Source organism: Merops nubicus, unplaced genomic scaffold, assembly GCF_000691845.1.
Source record: "Merops nubicus isolate BGI_N331 unplaced genomic scaffold, ASM69184v1 scaffold11792, whole genome shotgun sequence".
NCBI lineage: Eukaryota > Metazoa > Chordata > Aves > Coraciiformes > Meropidae > Merops > Merops nubicus.
Genome location: NW_008591582.1, coordinates 1 through 18,531, shown reverse-complemented (window position 1 = coordinate 18,531; position 18,531 = coordinate 1). Strand labels below are relative to the sequence as shown.

Below are 18,531 nucleotides of genomic sequence, written 5' to 3'. Positions count from 1 at the left end.
AGCAGGAAGTGAAGGCAGTAAGGACCCTCATTATGCCTTAAACCACTGCAGTTACTCCTTACCTGAAGCCTCTTAAACTCAACACAGGTCGCACTTACATGATTCCACCTAACACATCTTCCCTTCATGTAATTTCTTCTGGCTATGTAAATCTTTGTACATCTTTAACAAGAAAATCAAACCATCCTGCACCCTGTTAATTTTGTTTCCCAGAATCCAGAAGGACTACAAAGCACTTCTGCCCAGCAAAAACATCAATGGCAAGACCCAAACTACAAAGCCTGCGGAACCGAAACCACAGTGGTACCTAGAGCACACTTCTCAGTTCTTGAGATTACAGTAGGTCCTATCACTTCAGAGTTAACAGTAATACACACAGATTGTCTTTTGAGGCTCAAAGACAGGCCTCAGAGCCCACAAAACATCACAAATCAAAATGGATGTAACACTTCAAAGCTTCTCTACAGAAGCTAAATCGGACTTCAATTTCATGCCAACTAGCTAAATTTAGACTAGCTCCAGGCAGATCCACTCCAGTAGCCCTAAACGGCATCATCTGCAAATAAGTGGACTGGAGAACTCCAGACATAAAACAGAGACCAATGTTTAAGTGATTCACTAAGGCAACACAGGGATACTGTTAGAAATATTTATGCATAATTATATCTGTACACATGAACATGTACTACATATAAACAAATTTTAAATAAAATCATACATTATGTCCTGTGAACTCACCCAGCAAAATCCAAGAACCTGCTCACCCAGAAGAACAGAGTGCTGCTCTGGTACTAGACCAGCTGGGTCTAGAGCTATCTGCTGAACAGCAGTGGTGCTCTGAGCTGGCAGCCTCTGAAAACAGAGGTCCCACCCCCATCCCCTGCAATTGCTATTACAAGTTCTTTAGAGCAATACATAGCAACTTACACAGTGAGAATATAATGAATAATTGATAATTAGAAGGGTAAGTATTTGTTCTTCATTAAAATGTAAAGAGCAGCCTGATTTAGCATCCTGGTAAGCTAACAGAATCAGCAGAAAAACACCTGGACAGCAGTAGCAGTGTTCCTTTCCATTATTCACTGCTTCTTTCACCCACCTGCAACAGCTCTTTTACCAGTTCTCACATCTACCAGCCCAGCTAGTCTGAACTAAAACTTGAAACTAAAACCAAACAGGCAGGTTTCAAAGCCACAATTGTTAAAAGTATTTTTCCCTACCTGTACTTTAACTCACACCAACACTCAAAACAAAGAAGGACACATGTAAAGGCCAGAGTATCTGCTTTTACAGTAACAGTCATTGCTTTGTGGTATGGGTTTGTTTATTTTTGTTTTGTTTTGTTACAGGAGGAGATCACCTGTCAGAAGACATTTTAATCAATTGTGTTTTAAAACTCATGTAGGAGGCAACACATCTTTACAGCTAGCAAATCTATTCAAGAGCCTTGTGGACCTTTAGCATCACAAGTTACTTGAACCATTTTTTCCTCCTTGCCAAAGTTAAGGCTGGGTATGCTTAATGACATCAAAATATTCAGCATCCTTTGAAGGGTATTTCTTCAAGAGGAATGACTGCAAGAAGAATGAGTCAGAAAAACACTTTTGCTAGCTACATTTTTTTTTCCCCCCTACTTAAAACACTACTTTTTGGTTGACCCAGTCAAGTAAACCTTCACAAGATCTATGGGGTTTCTTTTAACCTCTTCTCCAACTCAGTCTACTAATAGGAGCACTCAAAAGAGCTTCAAATCAACAGAATAAGACTATAAAAACCCTAGTTGATTTCAAGCAAAGTATTTAAAATTTCCATAAAATCATTTCCCAATGTAGTTTAGCTGAAACGCTTTTGTACGATCCTCTTTGTAAGGCACCGAGACCACTTCTGACACAGAAGTCCCCATATTTGTGGTGCAAAAAGACAACCACCTACTACTCAAAACTACTCATAGAAAATGGAACCCAAATGGAACCCAAATGTATGTATGTTTGTTTTGGGTTTTTTTAAACCACTTTTGGTAGCTACATAACAAAAGAAAGTGTAATTCTTCAGGTGAGTTACACAGTCCACATCCAGAAGTGCACAGAACTACATTTTCAGTAATAACATGGATACTACCAGGTACCCAGACCTTCTACGTTCACATCAGTACAAACCCAGGGTTCATCCTCTAGGGTTCCATTTTGGAAGTACACAAGAATCTTCACATTAGAGAGAGCTTGCATAGCATATGTGCATTGCAGATATATACAATGACTAAGGACCTAAAGCATATGGCAGGTAAAACACACTCAGGACATTCAAATGATCAACTAGAAAAGGAAACTAAGTATTTCAGTCCACACAAGCCAGTTAGAACAGTTTCTGTGCACAATGATAGGTGGGTCAGGAAAAGAAAAAAAAAAAATTAGGAAGAAAGTACCTCCTGTCCAGTAAGAAAGAGTAAAAGATCTCCTTCCTCTTCTTCACACATGTGAATTTGGATCACTGTTCGAATGGCAGCCTCAAGGTAGTCCCTTTCAGGTTCTGGAGTATAGAATATCTCCACCGGATGGGTACGACCCGGGATCGTTAGAAGAGGACAGTTATCAAAATAGATCTGAAACTTCCCAGCATCTAAAGTAGCGCTCATAACTATAACCTGTAGGTTTGGAGGACAAAAAAGAGTTAGTCTAAAGGTTAACAAGAATTTATGAACTGTTATCCATACAATAGTAAGAAACTAAACTGAACAGGTGACTGGGTTTTAATGAGGCTTTTATCATCTGAATACAGATGTAGACCCTTGCTACAAAGGTCCAAAAGTAGCCCTAGTCAAAGATGGAAAGATCAAGCTACAGTTTTGTTGTTTCTAGTATTCTCCTCAACACAAACAGCATTAAGAATTTCCTGCAGTGATCTTTCTAATACAGATTATAATTTGTTCAAAACACACTTTAGTTGATTGTTGTTGTGGCTCAGACCCAACCAGGAGCTGGGCACCACATGGTCACTCAGTCACCCCCCATGAGTCAATACAGAGGTAGAGTACTGGCCACCTCCCTCACTCAGCAACATCTAAAGCCAGCTGGACGCTTTCACCTCTGTAAACTGACTCGATTCACCCTGTCCTTCAGCAGCTTCAGCAACTTGTCGTGTGGGACTCCATAGAGCAGCCTTCCACCACCGACGTGAAGGCTTCACATTCCCCACAATATGACAGGGCCCATCAGTGAACAGGGCACATCACTTCTGATCCTCTGGCAGTTTGTTACACGGTGGGGCCTCCGCAGCACCTGTCACCTCCTGCTCTGGCTATGCACCAAAATCTTCGCTCTCCGGCCACTTTGTGATCAATTCTAGGATTCCTGGGTGGCTTAGGGCTCCCTACTTAGTCCATTGTGTTATTAGTGCAACCCAATTACTCCACATGACATCAGTCAAATGGTATGTGGAGGAGACCCTCCCTTTGAACATCCAGCCCAGCAGTGGCAGTCGGGGTGCCAGGAGGAGCTGTGCTTCAGTGCTGACTGCCTCTGAGGCAGCTCCAACTCCTTCAGGTGCTGGCATACCCTTTTTCCGTTGGAGCACTGTTGGCCTTGGATCCTTTGTGCCCCCAACTACAATACCCTAGAGCTCAGCCCCGGGTCTCACCCACGTGCTTTCTGTCAAGAGGCTCCAGGACCATTATTCCCAGCTGTGGTGTAGAGCACATTTTCAATATCTTGTCCTGCCCAAACTGGCCCAAGGGCTACTGTATGAACAGTACCCCATTTAATTTGTTCAAAGGCTTTTTGCTGCTCAGGGCCCCATTTAAAATTATTGTTCTTCCAGGTCACTTGGTAGGGAGTGTTCACAATCAGACTGTAGTCTGGCATGTGCATCCTCCAGAAACCCACAGCACACAAGAAAGTCTGTGTTTCCTTTTTCCTGGCTGAAGGTGACATGGCTGATATCTTGTTGATCACATCCACATCCATCTGCTGATGCCCATCTTGTCACTTTATTCTTAAAACCTGGTTCTCTTCTGCAGGTCCTTTAACCTTACTTTGGTTTATGGCAAAGCTGGCCTACAGAAGGATTTCAATGCTTTTCTTCCCTTTCTCAAAGGCTTCTTCTGTTGTGCCATCCTATAAAATGGCGTTGTCAAGGTACTGCAGGTATCGTGGAGCTCCACCTTCCTCCAGTGCAGTCTGGATCAATCCCTGGCAAATGGTGGGGCTGCCAATGAGGCAGTCGCTTCCAGGTGTACTGGACCCCCCCACCAAGAGTAAGTAAACTGTGTCCTGCACTCTGGTGCCACAGGAACGGAGAAGAACACGTTAGCAATGTCAGTCATGCCAAACCACTCAGCTGCCTCCGACTCCAGCTCTTACCGAAGCTCCAGCACGTCTGGCACGGCAGCACTCATCGCTGGTGTCACCACTCATCGCTGGTGTCACTTCATTCAGCCCACAGCATTCCACTGTTAGTCTCCATTCTCCATTAGACTTTTGCACGGGCCTTATGGAGCTGTGGAAGGCTTTGCTGATCACTCCTTGGCTCTTTAGTTGATGATTCAAGTTCAGGATGGGGACCAGGGAATCTCAGTTGGTGTGACAGTGCTTCCACTGTACAGTCATGGTAGCAACTGGCAGCTGCTGCTCTTCCACCTGCAACAGGGTACTCTGTGCTCCAGTATCTACTGAAGCCTTGTACTCCTCTGGGTCTGATGTGCCAAGCCATCAGATCCACAGAGTCCAGTAAATTCAACTGGCCCTCTCCTCCACACAGCTGGAGGCAGGGCCCCACTAATCCTGATCAGTCAGTCACTTCTGAAAATTACTTAGAAAGTTCCTTGAGGAGGATCCAAAGATCAACCCTTCCACTCTGGAACATTTCCTACTGTAAATTAAAGCAGTGGTGTTCTTTGAAGAATCCCCTTTCACAGTTGCTTTCCCCCACAACTCATGTACTCAGGCACCTAGGGTCAAAAGTGGGTTTTCCACCCCAATGCCTCATGTCCTCTCCATGGTCACACAGGCAGAACTCACAGGGTACCACGTGGTGTGTACTTAACCAAGAGAGAATATGTAAGAGGAGTGTCTACTCCTAATAATCAAGACACAAGCCCATGCAGATGGTGGAGAGTAGGACCTGTCTTCAGTTTCCTGGACCTTCCAAGGACAGTTCCTCCACAGCTGAAACACAGGCCCATAGAGAGGAAGAGAGACTTCCCTCATATTACTGGATTTGGCCAGCCAGCTAATCTACCATTTGTCCCTCGCCATTTTTCCAGGATGCTGCTTCCAAGTAGCTGGCATATGACGGTGGTGCACTTCATACATTGGTGGTGTGCACTTGACTTCATCCAGATCTATGGCTAACTGCTCATCATTCTGGTCATTACAAATCATCTCCAGCACAGATAATTCTCTCAGGTAACAAATACCTGCCTCCATGATGGTCCACTTGCCTGGGTGGCACATCTCCTGGGCAGTCTCCATTCCCCCTTAGGGTTTCACACTGGCCATATGGGGCTGTTGAAGGGTGAGTGAGTTTTGCTGATCATCTGCTGGCTCTCTAGCTGGCAAATCAGGTTCTGGATGGGGATCAGGGAATCTCTGTTGGTGCCACACTGCTGCTGGGGCACCATCGTGGTAGTGACTGGGAGCTGCTGCTCTTCTACCTGCATCAACCCCACCACAGAAGGGTCCTCTGAGAGCCCGGGCAAGGTGGGCAACTGCTCAAGTTCCTCCAAGGCAGCTATACCAAAGGCCCACCAGTACCCTTTTGGGCCCCTAAAGTACCCTCTTCTGAGACAGTCTATCACCATTCTGGTCATTACAAATCATCTCCAGCACAGATAATTCTCTCAGGTAACAAATACCTGCCTCCATGATGGTCCACTTGCCTGGGTGGCACATCTCCTGGGTGGCACTGGATGGTAACATCTCCCTGAAGGGGTACCTTCCCTTTACACTTGACAGGAATCACCTCCAAAGGCTTGGGGTCTGTGGCTGTTTTCAAATCAAGCAGTCAATGCCCCCTTCCCTAGACAGGGATCCAGAAGCTGCTTGGCCTCCTTCAACTCAAATTGCAAACTACCAGCCCCGCTGTCCCAGCATCAGAGCAGTCAGGTGACACGAACTCCCTGACCCGTTTCTCAGAGATGACAAATACCATCACAGGGAACACATGCAGGACATAAGGATTAATAAACATAACCACATAAACAAGTGGTCATGCACCATTTAGCCAATACAGAAAATAATGCGTATAACACAACTGCATTAACATGCTTTAGTCAGATTTGTCATTATCTCAACCCTTTGGACCCCATGCTGGGCAGCAAAACAGGACTGTTATGGCTAGGCCCAATGTGAGAGCTGGGCACCATGTGGCAGCTCGCTCACCCCCAGCCCCTGAGCAGGAAGGAGGAAAGGGAGAAAAATACATAACCCTGTGGGCTGCAACAAGAACTCAACACAACAACGTAAAAGGAGCAATAAGCAACAATAATAAGAGCAATGAAACAATACAGAAAGCAAGTGACACAAAGACAGACCACCAGGTTAGCTCCCAACAGACACCATGAGATCCTGCCCAAGACCCTGGCCCGGCTTGGCCCAATCCTGGCCCCTAAGCCACAGCAGGTTGTCTGCCATGGCTAAGGCACCACCACCACCACCACCACCACCACACCCCCTGCAGCTTCTGATGAAAATTAATCCTACCCTAGCTGAACCAAAACTATTCTAAAATTCACCAAGTGGCAAGCACACAGATACCTTAGCTCGTATGCCTGCAACTAGACAGGAGATGCTGTTGGGCTTCATCATTACTGACCTTCAGATCAGATCTTTGTCTTACAACCTCCTTCAAAACTCCCATCAAAATATCAGTAGCCAGTGTTCTCTCATGGGCCTCATCAAGAATTATGACACCGTAGCGCTCCAGCAGAGGATCATTCATTGCTTCACGAAGTAACATACCATCAGTCATATACCTGAACACAAACAAAAACAATTCCATCACAAAGTTTACTAAGTAAGTCCAATACAGAATCCTCTCCTGTATCACTCATTAAGATGCTTGAACTAAGTTTTTAATCAGCTCTTTTAACACAGAAACAGCAGTAAACTATTTCCAACAAGTGTAACAAGCCCATTTAATGTTTTCAAATAGAAAGTCCTGCAGAATGTAAATGAAATCTGAGACTAAGGGGGAAGCTTTTAAAAAAAAAAAAAAAAAGGGAAAGAGGGGGAAGGGAAAGCAATGTTTACCAACATTTATGAGTCTGTAGATTATACTTCAACAATTCCCAGGTCTACAGTCAGAGACAGGAAAAGGAAGAGGGAACAACACCCTCTGAAATCCTAGAAATACTACTTCTGCAATTGCTTCTCCCCTTTTCTGTTTGCAGATCATCTGTTCATTTCACTTTACGATCTCAGTTAAGTTTCTTCCCAGTCCTTTACTACTTGTACAGGCTGAAGAGAAGACACCTTTTGCCAGAAAAGCACTATTCACTGCACCGCGTTCTGTGGAACCCTTTTTAACTGAACATTCTGGATGTCACCTGCAAACGACACATTAAGTGGGTCTGGTTCCAGCCTACACAGCAAAGGAACCTGTAACAACAACTAAGTCACTATGGGTTGTGTGTCCACAGTTAGGCATAGGCCAGTTTCAAAGCATGGTGGCAATTCTTACTGAGGTAAGCTCCTGAACTTCTTCATGATTACCCTGAGTAGGAAGGTACCACCAAAGGTCAGTTGAATGCATACACCCCATGAAGAGAAACTGAATGCTGAAGGGCTTTACACAGTACCTTAACTACACAAATACTCCTTCAGATCATCCTCTTCCTTATGGATCACTTAAAATTAATGTTGTAAGGCATGGTGATTTCTTTAAAAGGAATAACTCATTTTCAATTCTATTCAAGCCCTACACCTCAGGTTTCTCCCACCTCATGCTACAGCTCCAGTCTTTCTTCTCCACCCAGATATATGAGGTGCCTTTCCATAGATTCACTCCCCTCATCACTCCTTTCGTAACTTTGCTCACACTCTTCCCTACTCTGCGACTCCCCCCACCTCCAAGTAGAGCCTGTGCTACACCTTTACCTGATAGATGACATACTTACTTCAAGATGGTTTTTGCACTACTGCAGTCCTCAAATCGAATAGAGTAACCAACCTCCTGGCCCAGCATGACATCCATCTCATCAGCAACCCGCTGTGCCACACTCATCGCAGCTACTCTCCTGGGCTGGGTACATGCCACTCCCCTCTTTGGTCCAGGTAATGAGCGCATGTAGTCAACACACCACTGAGGGATCTGTCAAGAATAGAACTCAGTTTTAATTACAGTTCAAATGTCCAGATGTCATCTGCAACCTTTGTATTTTATCAAATAAAGTTAGTTACCATTCCACTGAGATGCCAACTGCACACAGAACAATATCCAAAGCACATGACCAGATCGACTGGTTAGTTAAACCCAATGCTACTAAATAAAGCAGACTCGGATTAAACATATACGTAACTATCTTGGAAGCTATCAAGGAGACACAGGTTCACAGTACGTTTAAACAGTTAGATCAGTACCTTACACAGATATTTAGCAGCAGCCAACATACTCCCAAAGCAACCAAAACTGAAGTTAACACTCAGAATTTTGAGCTCTGCAGCACAGATTCTTTCTTTAAGTTTTTCAGCAAGCAAATTGTATTTTGTGGCTTTAAGTAATCCTTATTAATACACTAAACAAAAAGCATTGTATTAGTGATATAAAAATTGTCTTAGCCAGGACTCATGACAAATAAAATTAATAGTTATTTTTATTTAGTTGATTATTGTTCTTCTGAAATTCTAGCAATCAGACATGAAATCCTTGTCTTCCTTGTTATGTTAGCACTCATTTTATTTGCCAGTCGGCAGTTTTCTGCTCCTGTTTGGAATGTGGAAATATTAAGAATCATCCAAAAATAAGCTTTATTCAGAAGAATCTCTAAGGTCAGTAAGTTTGATGGAAACAGAATATTCTTTACATCTTCTCAGTGTGACTTTTGAAGAGACATTTTCAGACACAACTAGTTCTAAGTCTACAGATAAAAAATAAACTTCTCAGTAACTGTTTTTCAAGTATTCTTAACAGCTCACATTTACTAAGGAAAAAGATAAACATTAATACATCACACCATTGAGGAATAACAAGAATAGTAGTATAATTTAAACCAGGAAAGTTTTTCTTCTATTTCCACAGCAAGATGGATGTAAGCGAACACTAAAACAAAACCACAGCAGATAGATGAAGACCATAATGAAAAATGAAAAGATCAAAGACTATCCAAATACGACAGTAAACTACTAGACTGATGAGAACTCGAATTTCTGGAAACTCAATGCAAAACTAAAAATAGTATCTCTCAAACGCTGATAGCATGAACCCAAAAATTCTATCCTGTAATACATACACACTTCCCTGATGTGTAGTGTTTTTTAGGAATTTGTTTCCCAACTCGCCAGCAAAAAAATCAACTCTAAGCATCTTAGGTGAAGCTTCTGGAATTTAAGCAATCAACTCCTGACAAACTTCATAACAGTAAGTCTGTCAAGACATGAGCATAAGAAAAAATAGAAATGGTTTTTCAGTAAAAAAGCAAAACCTACAGCATTGGTATCAAACAGAAGGGCTGCACAGCCCTTTTCAGTGTTCAGCCTGGATCAGTGTCAGTGTTAAGGTGATTAAGATGACCACTAGAATACTTTTCAGGTCCAGCATTAGAAGACGCAAACACTAGGAAAAAGGACTGTGCCATAACACATTTTCTACTTCAGTCATGACTGGGAATATACTGAACACTCCTTACCATCTGGGCCTTACATAACTTAGCACAGTTAACAACTCCACTGACACAAAAACCTTCCAAATAACCAAAATCCTTGACTTTCCTTAAAATGGCCATTTTATCAATATCAAAAGCAAGATGAATAGCTTTAATTTGCACCCTTTAACCTCAAGGACTTTGTAATTAAGAGAGAATTTCAAATATAACCTCCATAAACAGGGAGAGGTTTATACATAAAAATCAAAGATACATGCACTGAGAGCTGTTAAAAGACTATTCCAAAGTCAAAGGAAAGTCACGTTTTTAAACAGATGCAGGCAGAGAGGGAAAAGCACTGTCCTTCTGGCTTTGCTGAGCCACTTCAATTTACTGGGAACTTTCTGTGTTGAAAGTTATATAGCAGAATTCTCATTTTCAGCAGTTGCAAAAGGTGTCAGAATTTTACCCATAGCAGTTCTCTTGTGGACTGCAGGAAGAGCAGGAGATTAAGCTACATTCAGAACCACCTTGCTTCTGAACTTCACCTGCCAAGAAAATTTGCTGACAAAGTAGCATGCCTTATGTTGTATCAAGAAACACACTACTCTTTACAGTTAAGACTCTCAGGTGAAAGCAGATCCTACACTACTACTGCATCTATAAAAGAAATCTAAATTACTATACCAGCAGCACATGTGACCCTGCATTTAAAAGGGAGTGCATGTTACAATTATAGCCAGTATTTAACCTCTTATTAAAAGAAATTCAGCACACCCATTCCACGAGCATTTAAAGACGACAGTTCACTTACAAGGTTAATTTTGAATTACAAATCAAGCCACTGCAAGTACTGAAGACTTGAAAGTTATTGGTCTTGGCTTCCAATATACTTCTATAGTGCTTTGGGTTTAAATCTATGCAGAACAAGAATCTGACAAAAGTTTAATATTCTGTTGTTTCCATTGCCAAAGCCAAGTGTTCCAAAGCTGGGTGCTCTACAGGACTACAGGGAAAATGTGGACATCATAATCAGGGAGGGGACTTGACAGGCAGCAGCTCACTCTCAAAAAGAGTACCTACAGCTACACAACCTTCCACTGTCATCATGAAAGGGAAGATAATTTTGGAAGAACAATTTGTTACATATTTCACATAATGCAATCTTACACCAATAAAAGCACACAAATAGTTCACATGCACCTTCAGTCTGAACATTAATTTGAGCATTCTTAACAACAAGTAATTAATATTACTCTGATCAATGAATGCAAGAACCACCACCACCCCCTCAACTGGATTTAAGACAGCACTTGACCACAAAAGGGATGACAACATCACATGCAAAACAAGGTTTTCATTAAGTGGCAGAAGGATCATCTTCCACAAAAGGTTCCTGCAGAGACACTCCCGATTGTTTCAAAACAGGTCTGCAATCTCATAGAGAGAACTGAGGGAGAAGTGAAGCTTCCAAGACAGCTTTTGGTAGCTTCAATCCCATTTTTTTTAGGAAAGATATTTTAGGTTTCTTAAGTCCTTTCAGACAGCAAGAGGTAAAAATAAGACAATTCAGAAAAAAGCTTTAGGCCTTTGGAATGACATGATAGCAAGATATATTTTAAGATGTAAATTTAAATCATAGATATTAAGAACACACATCCTCCAGATTTTCAAATTCCCAGATCATGCAATGAGAAGCCTTATTTTCATATAAAAAAAGTACCAACTTTTTCTTGCATGATTGTGTAAGAATACAAGTATTTCTTTCCCAAGTAATTATCTCATCAAACTTTACTGAAGAATTCTACAAAGTTCTTGTCTCAGCTTATATATGTTAAAAAAGCAATACAGGTAATGCCATAAGGTACTTTCCAAACAAGATACTGGCTCCTAAAATTTGCTGCAAGAAGGGCATATAACTTTTAATATTTCAGGCACAACTATAAAAAGCATCCAATGTACTACTACATCCTTTGTATTTTGTTGATATCTAAATTTTATGACAAATTTTCTGTAAGAATTACTGTAAATTAGCTATAATCTGTTTCATAAAGACTAAAGTATCCTTCAGTTTTCATTTTCTGCCTAGTTAAAAGGCATTTATCAGGTTACAGATCAAAGAACTTTTTTACATCACTTACACTCACATACAGATTTTTAAACGTCAAAGGAAAGGATGAAGTAAAGTTCTGAGCAACTTCGTCCTGCTATAAATACACAGTGGTGTTTCTTGTATGTTAGGTCCTTCCTGTTTACTAGCCCTCAAAATTCTTCTTAAGGGTTAAGGAGGCTCTGCAGATCTTTTATCACTACTGTCATTGCTGAGGAAGATTTTTAAAACCATTAATCTACCAAAAAAAAAAAAAAAAAAAAGATTTTAACTGCAGCACTGCAAAGCTGCATGACCTCCGAAAAATTCTGGTACCAAGGAAACAAAAGTCTCTTCCTCTCAAGTTTGAATATCACAAAAACACATGATCCAAGCACATCACGTCAGAATTGTATCTGACATTTCAATTGCCTTTAAGTTCATATCTGCAAGTTTCATAAAACACTAGTGAGTCCCTACTTCTGTAACATTTTTTCCTAGTTTCCAGCTGCTACCTATAGAAACTGAGATACAGATGTAAATTTGGAACAATCACCTATTTCAGTCTGTGGATTTATATGCTCCTGACTAATCATTTAAATATCTTTACATTCCTTTACCAAAAGGAGAACTATCAATCATAAAGCCTAATAAAAGCAAGGGCCAGAGGACTGGGTTGTGAAAGGCGAAGATACTGAAAGATTCTTTCCACTTTTGTATTCATTAAAAAAAAAAAAAACAACATCCAAACTAGATCTGCTCACAGTTTGTCATGTTCTTACACAATGAATTTCAAAAAAACAGAGCAAGTTCCACCCCACTCCCATCTAACAAGAGTTTCAACCTTTTAAAAAAACTGCTGTACCCTATACATAAGAACTCACCTGTGTTGTTTTGCCAGATCCAGTCTCTCCAACCAACACAAATGACTGATGTCTAATCAAAATATCTGTAAATCTTTCTTTATATTCCCAGACAGGAAGCTGTAGCCTCTTTTTCAAGATGTCATAATATCGTGGGGTATGTGGTAGATTTGTGAAAGGGTTAATACTGTGTGGAATCATGGTTGGTTTTATAGCTTGTAAACCAGCAGACCCATAATAGGTCGAGTTAGATGTAGGTCGCAAATCTTTTTCCTTGTCCCTTTCTCTGTCACGATCTCTATCTCTGTCACGATCCCTGTCGCGATCTTTAGAACGGTCATCACGGTCCCTGTCCCGGTCACGATCTTTCCTAAAACGAACGAAGAGACACAGAAAAAATCAAATACTTGAATATTTAAATGCAGAGTAGGAATTTAAATACAAGACAGCTTTAAAGGTGTCCAGCTACAAAGTGGCTATAAACTGAATCTTTCCCAAAGTCTTACAACAGCCACCTGCAGGATATGCATCAAACAGTGACAGTTTACGGCGCACACTGAACATTAAACTTTACATACTTGTTGTACACGAGCACTGAACAAAGTCACCACATGAAGATGGCACTATCCTAAACCTTTTCAGAGAATGACTACAAACAATCAGCTGTAGGTTCTAGGCTTTTTTCCCCAGTTCTTCCTATCCCTACTTGCTCCTGATGAAGAAAAATAAGAAAACCCTAAAAAGTCTTCTCCCCTACCTGGCAAGGTAATTATGCTAAACCAAAAAACTAACTCAAGATGATTAAGCAAGCCCTAGAGGAAAAGTTTGATTTTAACACCCCACAGTTACTTTGTAGGTATTTTTTTGTTCAAAATCTTCCACACAATTCTGACTCAATCAAGTTTGATATACGGGTTGTTGAGTCTGAAACTGAAGACTTAAACACAGCTACTACAGTTCATAGAATCATTTAGGTTGGAAGAGATCCTTAAGATAATCAATCCCATCTTCCTACCACAAACTTAACCAGCATTTATGTATTACCATTTGTTCCAATTAGTAAGTAAAAATAAAAAACACTTTACTGCACTTGCAAAAGAAAAAACGGTATTAGTCTCAACATAGTTATCCACTCAATTTTCAAACTCTGGCCTCAGTCTTAGAGAGAGTTTCCCATTTTGCATATCCATGTACCTGTCCTTGCACATAACCTCACTCTTCCTACAATCACTGAAACACCTGCAAAGAAATCCCCAGTTTCACCCAAAGAACTACTGCTACAGGCTTTTAATGATGATCCCAAACTTACAGTGATCTACCACTCTGAAATAAGCCTTGGTTTACAAAAACATACCACCACATTCTAAGCTAGTGTAAGTACCAAGTAAGATAAGCGGCACCTTTGCCTGCAAAACTGAGGGTTATCTTCAACTGCAGGTTTTTCTGTGCACTGTGTTAACTGAAACCCCATTAAAAAACAAAGTCAACACCAGCTTTATGGTAAAAGTACATGTAAACATTTTTAGGAATAGTCATTAAAGGAAAACAAATTCCCCTCTTCTTTACCAGCATGCAGGCATGTCTGAAAAAGTAGATAGCATTTCTAAAGAAAGCTCTCAGCCAACACTCCTCTCAACAGATTTTATTTTTTTTAAACCTGTAGCTGGCATTCAAATAGAACTGGTGAAGTAATAAGCAAATTCTTACCTATGGAGAAGATGGAATAGGAAAGACTGTATTAGTACTGATTCTATACATTTTAATTCCAAGTGTGGTGCACATTGGAAACAACCACCACTCTTGTCCTTGTGTAAATGAGTGTAATCTATGCAGGCTGTATTTTTTCACCTCTCAATACTTCAGCGTATTATGTCTGCAAAGGTTGTCACAGCAAGATTTTTAAGAAGACTTCTTTTAACACTGGCCCATTGAAACTAAAGGATTACAAAACATACCATTTATGGTCACTTACCTACCTCACTTGTACATAGATTTTCCTAAAGCTCTGGACACTGAATTCTCTGAAAATGAAGGCCTTTTCTGATTATTTGCCTGAATCTGAGATACAACAGCTTCAATGTTACTTCTAACATGCTCAAAATTGTACAAGCTAGAATTCTCTTCTTACTATGAAATGGCAGGCAAATATGGCAGAACCAAGTAGTTTCATATTCTCTGGTATGAAAAAGTTACCCAGTTACGTATTGAAGGAACTAGGCTCCATTACCCTATTCTTAACAGTGGAAGAGTCTAATAGGACATATCAGATGGGAATAAACCTTTGTGAATAGCTAGCTCATTAACTACAAGTCCAACCAGATTTTTAAGTATTAGGATAAACAAGTGCACGGTCAGACAGCAACATCATTAATAAGAAAATAAACACATACAGGCAATTTCAAAATGGTAAAGCCAGGATAAAATGCAACAACCTGGTAACAGCACACACTTCACTGAACAAAAGAATAAGACACTACTAACATGGGGGTCTTGGTGTGGGTTTTTTTGGTCAGGGTAGTATGTGCTCCTGAACAGTTTTATTCTTCACTAGTATCCAGTCAAAGCATTAAAAAACTCACATCAACACACTATTCCACAACCGTTTATTTAAACAAAATGTCAGAAGCTTCTACGCCACAGATCATTAACTGTGTCTTCAGGTATGCTTCAGCTTCACCTACAGCAGTGCCACCACTGAAATGACACACCCACACTGGTGTCAGCTCTTCCCATGTGTTGGGATAAGCACCTCAACAGCCCTGTGCAGAACGAGCCCTCCACAGAGCCCCTCCACCAGCATTCATACCCCCTCAGATCAAGTCTCTGACCTCACCTCCCGAGCACTCACAGCACAAGGGAGAGGGCAGCACTGTCATCTTCTGCACTGGTAGCACTTCGTGGGAGCTTAAACTGCAGATAAAAATACAACCTCAAGAACAAGACAGTGGATTAAATGGACTACGAATACAATCCAGAATGGCAAGTCCCGTTAATCCCCCGTTCCTCAGTTTCTTCACTGAACCCTTACAGCTACCTATCAAGCTCTAATTACATCTCGGAATTAAACTACTTAAAGGTTAATCAAGACAGTGGTGTGTCCAGCATAGAAAAAAAAAACACACAACATGCCCTCCAACTTACTCTTTAATACATGTTATTTTAAAGGCAACACTTTTGTTTTTCCTTCCTAAAAATGTTTCCCAGTCTCCCATTATTACTGAAACTTAGCTAACACATCCAGACTCCATTGGTCAGCAAGGGAAAAGAGGAATGACTTATATTGCCATGTGAATTTAGCAAGCTTTCTGAAAATGCAACTCAGCAGTTGTTCATTTACAAACTGTCACATTTAAGTTATGTTTCATTATTGCACAGAGAAAACTGATCTCAAACCCAGAAACCAACAATGAAAGAACCATAATTTAATCGCATTTGTCTTGTGCCTGAATCCCTCAGCCTCCATAATGAGAAGGGGGTTGGTTTTTTTTTCTTTATTTTTTTTCAAGTGAAGCAGTCTGGTCTACTATCTGCTTTCACTTTCTCTGGTCCACACACACACACATATATATGTATGCAGGTGGATATGAAAGAAACACTGTAGCAAACACTAATTCAAAGGATTAAGAGCATACAGAAATTAAAATGGAAACAAAGGGCACAAGGAAAAACCACTGATCATTGCAATGAAAGTCTAAGCACCTCTAACAGAACATCAGTGGGTTTTCTCCATTATTAGACAAGGCAATAATGGATGAAAAAAAGTCAATGCAGCTAAAGGAGAATTTCTGTTCAATACATAAAAACAGAGGAAACTGAATGATGCATCCCACTAACCCTGTAATTATGCTATACAACAACTGAAATTTAGCATGTTTGGAAAAAATGAATATATTTGAAACAGTAAGTACACAATTTCACAGACACTAAACAAAAACCTTCCACGCAATTCCATTTTTTCCAAAAAGGTTTTTACTTCACAGATGAGACTTCAAGACTGGAAGAAAACAGGTGTCATGACAAGGTTACACCAACAATCACAAGCCTGTTGGCCTGGCACAGTTGCCCTGAAGAGCCACACATACCAGCACAGGCCCCAGTTAAAAAGGAACTAAAACATGCAGGGGAACTTGTATCAACTTTCCTATTTAGTCAAGTGATCCAGTTTTAACGCAAAACAAGCTACTATTCTGCATGTGAAGTGGTAACCACCCGAGGAGCTAATTCACCTTAATCCAGCTCCAAAAACAACTAAATTGCACAAAGACACTCCGGGCATAGACGAGGACGTGCATATACACGCTGGGAACAACAATGTCTCCCTGCATCTTCCTCACAGCCTTCCATAAGCTGCAAGACCAAACTACCCTAAAATAAATCAAGACAATGTAACATTAGTGTGGCTTGTGCATTAAGGTTTCAAGCCATACTGGAAATAATCACACTCAGTAATTCTGCTTATAGTGACTTGTTCTCAGTCCTATGCCATTTAATGCTTTTATTGGCAAAGGAGATGGTAACAAAAAAGGGGCACAAGATCAGCACCCATAATCTTTTCAGGTGCCACAAAGGTCAGACTACTAGTTAGAAAGTTTTACCACTCGTGGGAATTCATTACAGTAGATACAAAACAATAAAACTATCGAGTTCAGGGTGACAGCAGATAATAAGTAAACAGAATCCCAAATAAAGTCATACCAAAACTATAAAACCCACCAACATACAAATGAGAAAATTTGACCTGTGATTATCTTTACGACCAAGCATAATAACTGTACCACATTTAAATAAAGCCCAGTTTTTGCATAACCATTTTAAAATTTTACAAAATTTTCTACAAACAAAAAATCTGCATATGTACAACCTTCTGGTATATACAGAAGAGCTATTTCAACTTATGGCAAATCATGCAAAAATGTATTAAAGGAGATAAACAGCTCGATGCATTTGTTTTTAAAAAAATAATATTATGGCGATCCTACATATAGGAAATAGATTTTCAATAATAAACATTCACTTTGGCTTAGCAGAGAAAAATGTATCAACCACTAGGAACTAAAAACTGAAGCTAAACAAACTTACCTTTAAAAAAAAAAAAGGCAAGTTTTGCAATGACTGTTTATCAGTGAATACTAACTGCTATGGTAGACTTTTGGTTATTGCAAGCTTTCAGAACAAGATTAAGCTTCTTTTTAAGATAAATACTCTAGTCCAAAACAATGCTGTTGCATTTCAGAAACTTATTAATTCACAGTAATCTTTTATGCTCTACCCACGAAGGACAGAGAAGATAAACCCAGTATTTATTTGTCAATCTTCAGACTTCAAAAATTTACTTCAAAGAGTCACCTGCTCTCCCTCACCCCTGCCCATTTAGAGTGCAAGGACTTATGCAGACAAGGATATAAAAAAAGCGTGCATAGGACAGCACCAGTGTATCATCTGTGTTCCTGCAATTTCATGAACCCTAACGAAAATCTGCTAAAGCTTGTACAGTACAGTCCTAAAACTTTAACTTTAGCACAACTAAGGGAAAAATATAATCCTTCCCCTGACCCCTACCTCGAAACCCACCTCGCCATCGATTCTTAAATTCAAACATATCCCTGACAGTTACTGAGTGAAAAACGTTAACAAAGGAATAACGTTCCTACCACGGCTAACACTAATTATACAGGCGGAACAAAACTCATGGTGACCTCTAGGACCACGTGCCAAATCTCTCAAGCCAAAAAAAGGATGAAGGAGAGAAGCAAAAAAGGAAGAAAAACGAAACAAAAAAAAAAAAA

The 18,531-nt window shown here is 40.4% G+C and overlaps 1 protein-coding gene across 1 annotated transcript in view; it reads right to left on the bottom strand.

Moving 5' to 3' along the window:
- LOC103782547 (putative pre-mRNA-splicing factor ATP-dependent RNA helicase DHX15) overlaps positions 1–13,173 on the bottom strand; it is a gene marked incomplete at its 5' end in the record, with an annotated part of 42,493 nt that extends 29,320 nt beyond the window's left edge. Inside the window, 5 exon segments of the mRNA XM_008950317.1 lie at positions 2,423–2,641; positions 6,808–6,967; positions 8,111–8,304; positions 12,767–13,140; positions 13,143–13,173. Coding sequence (XP_008948565.1) covers positions 2,423–2,641; positions 6,808–6,967; positions 8,111–8,304; positions 12,767–13,140; positions 13,143–13,173 — 978 coding nt within the window.
- Positions 13,174–18,531: the final 5,358 nt, after the last annotated feature.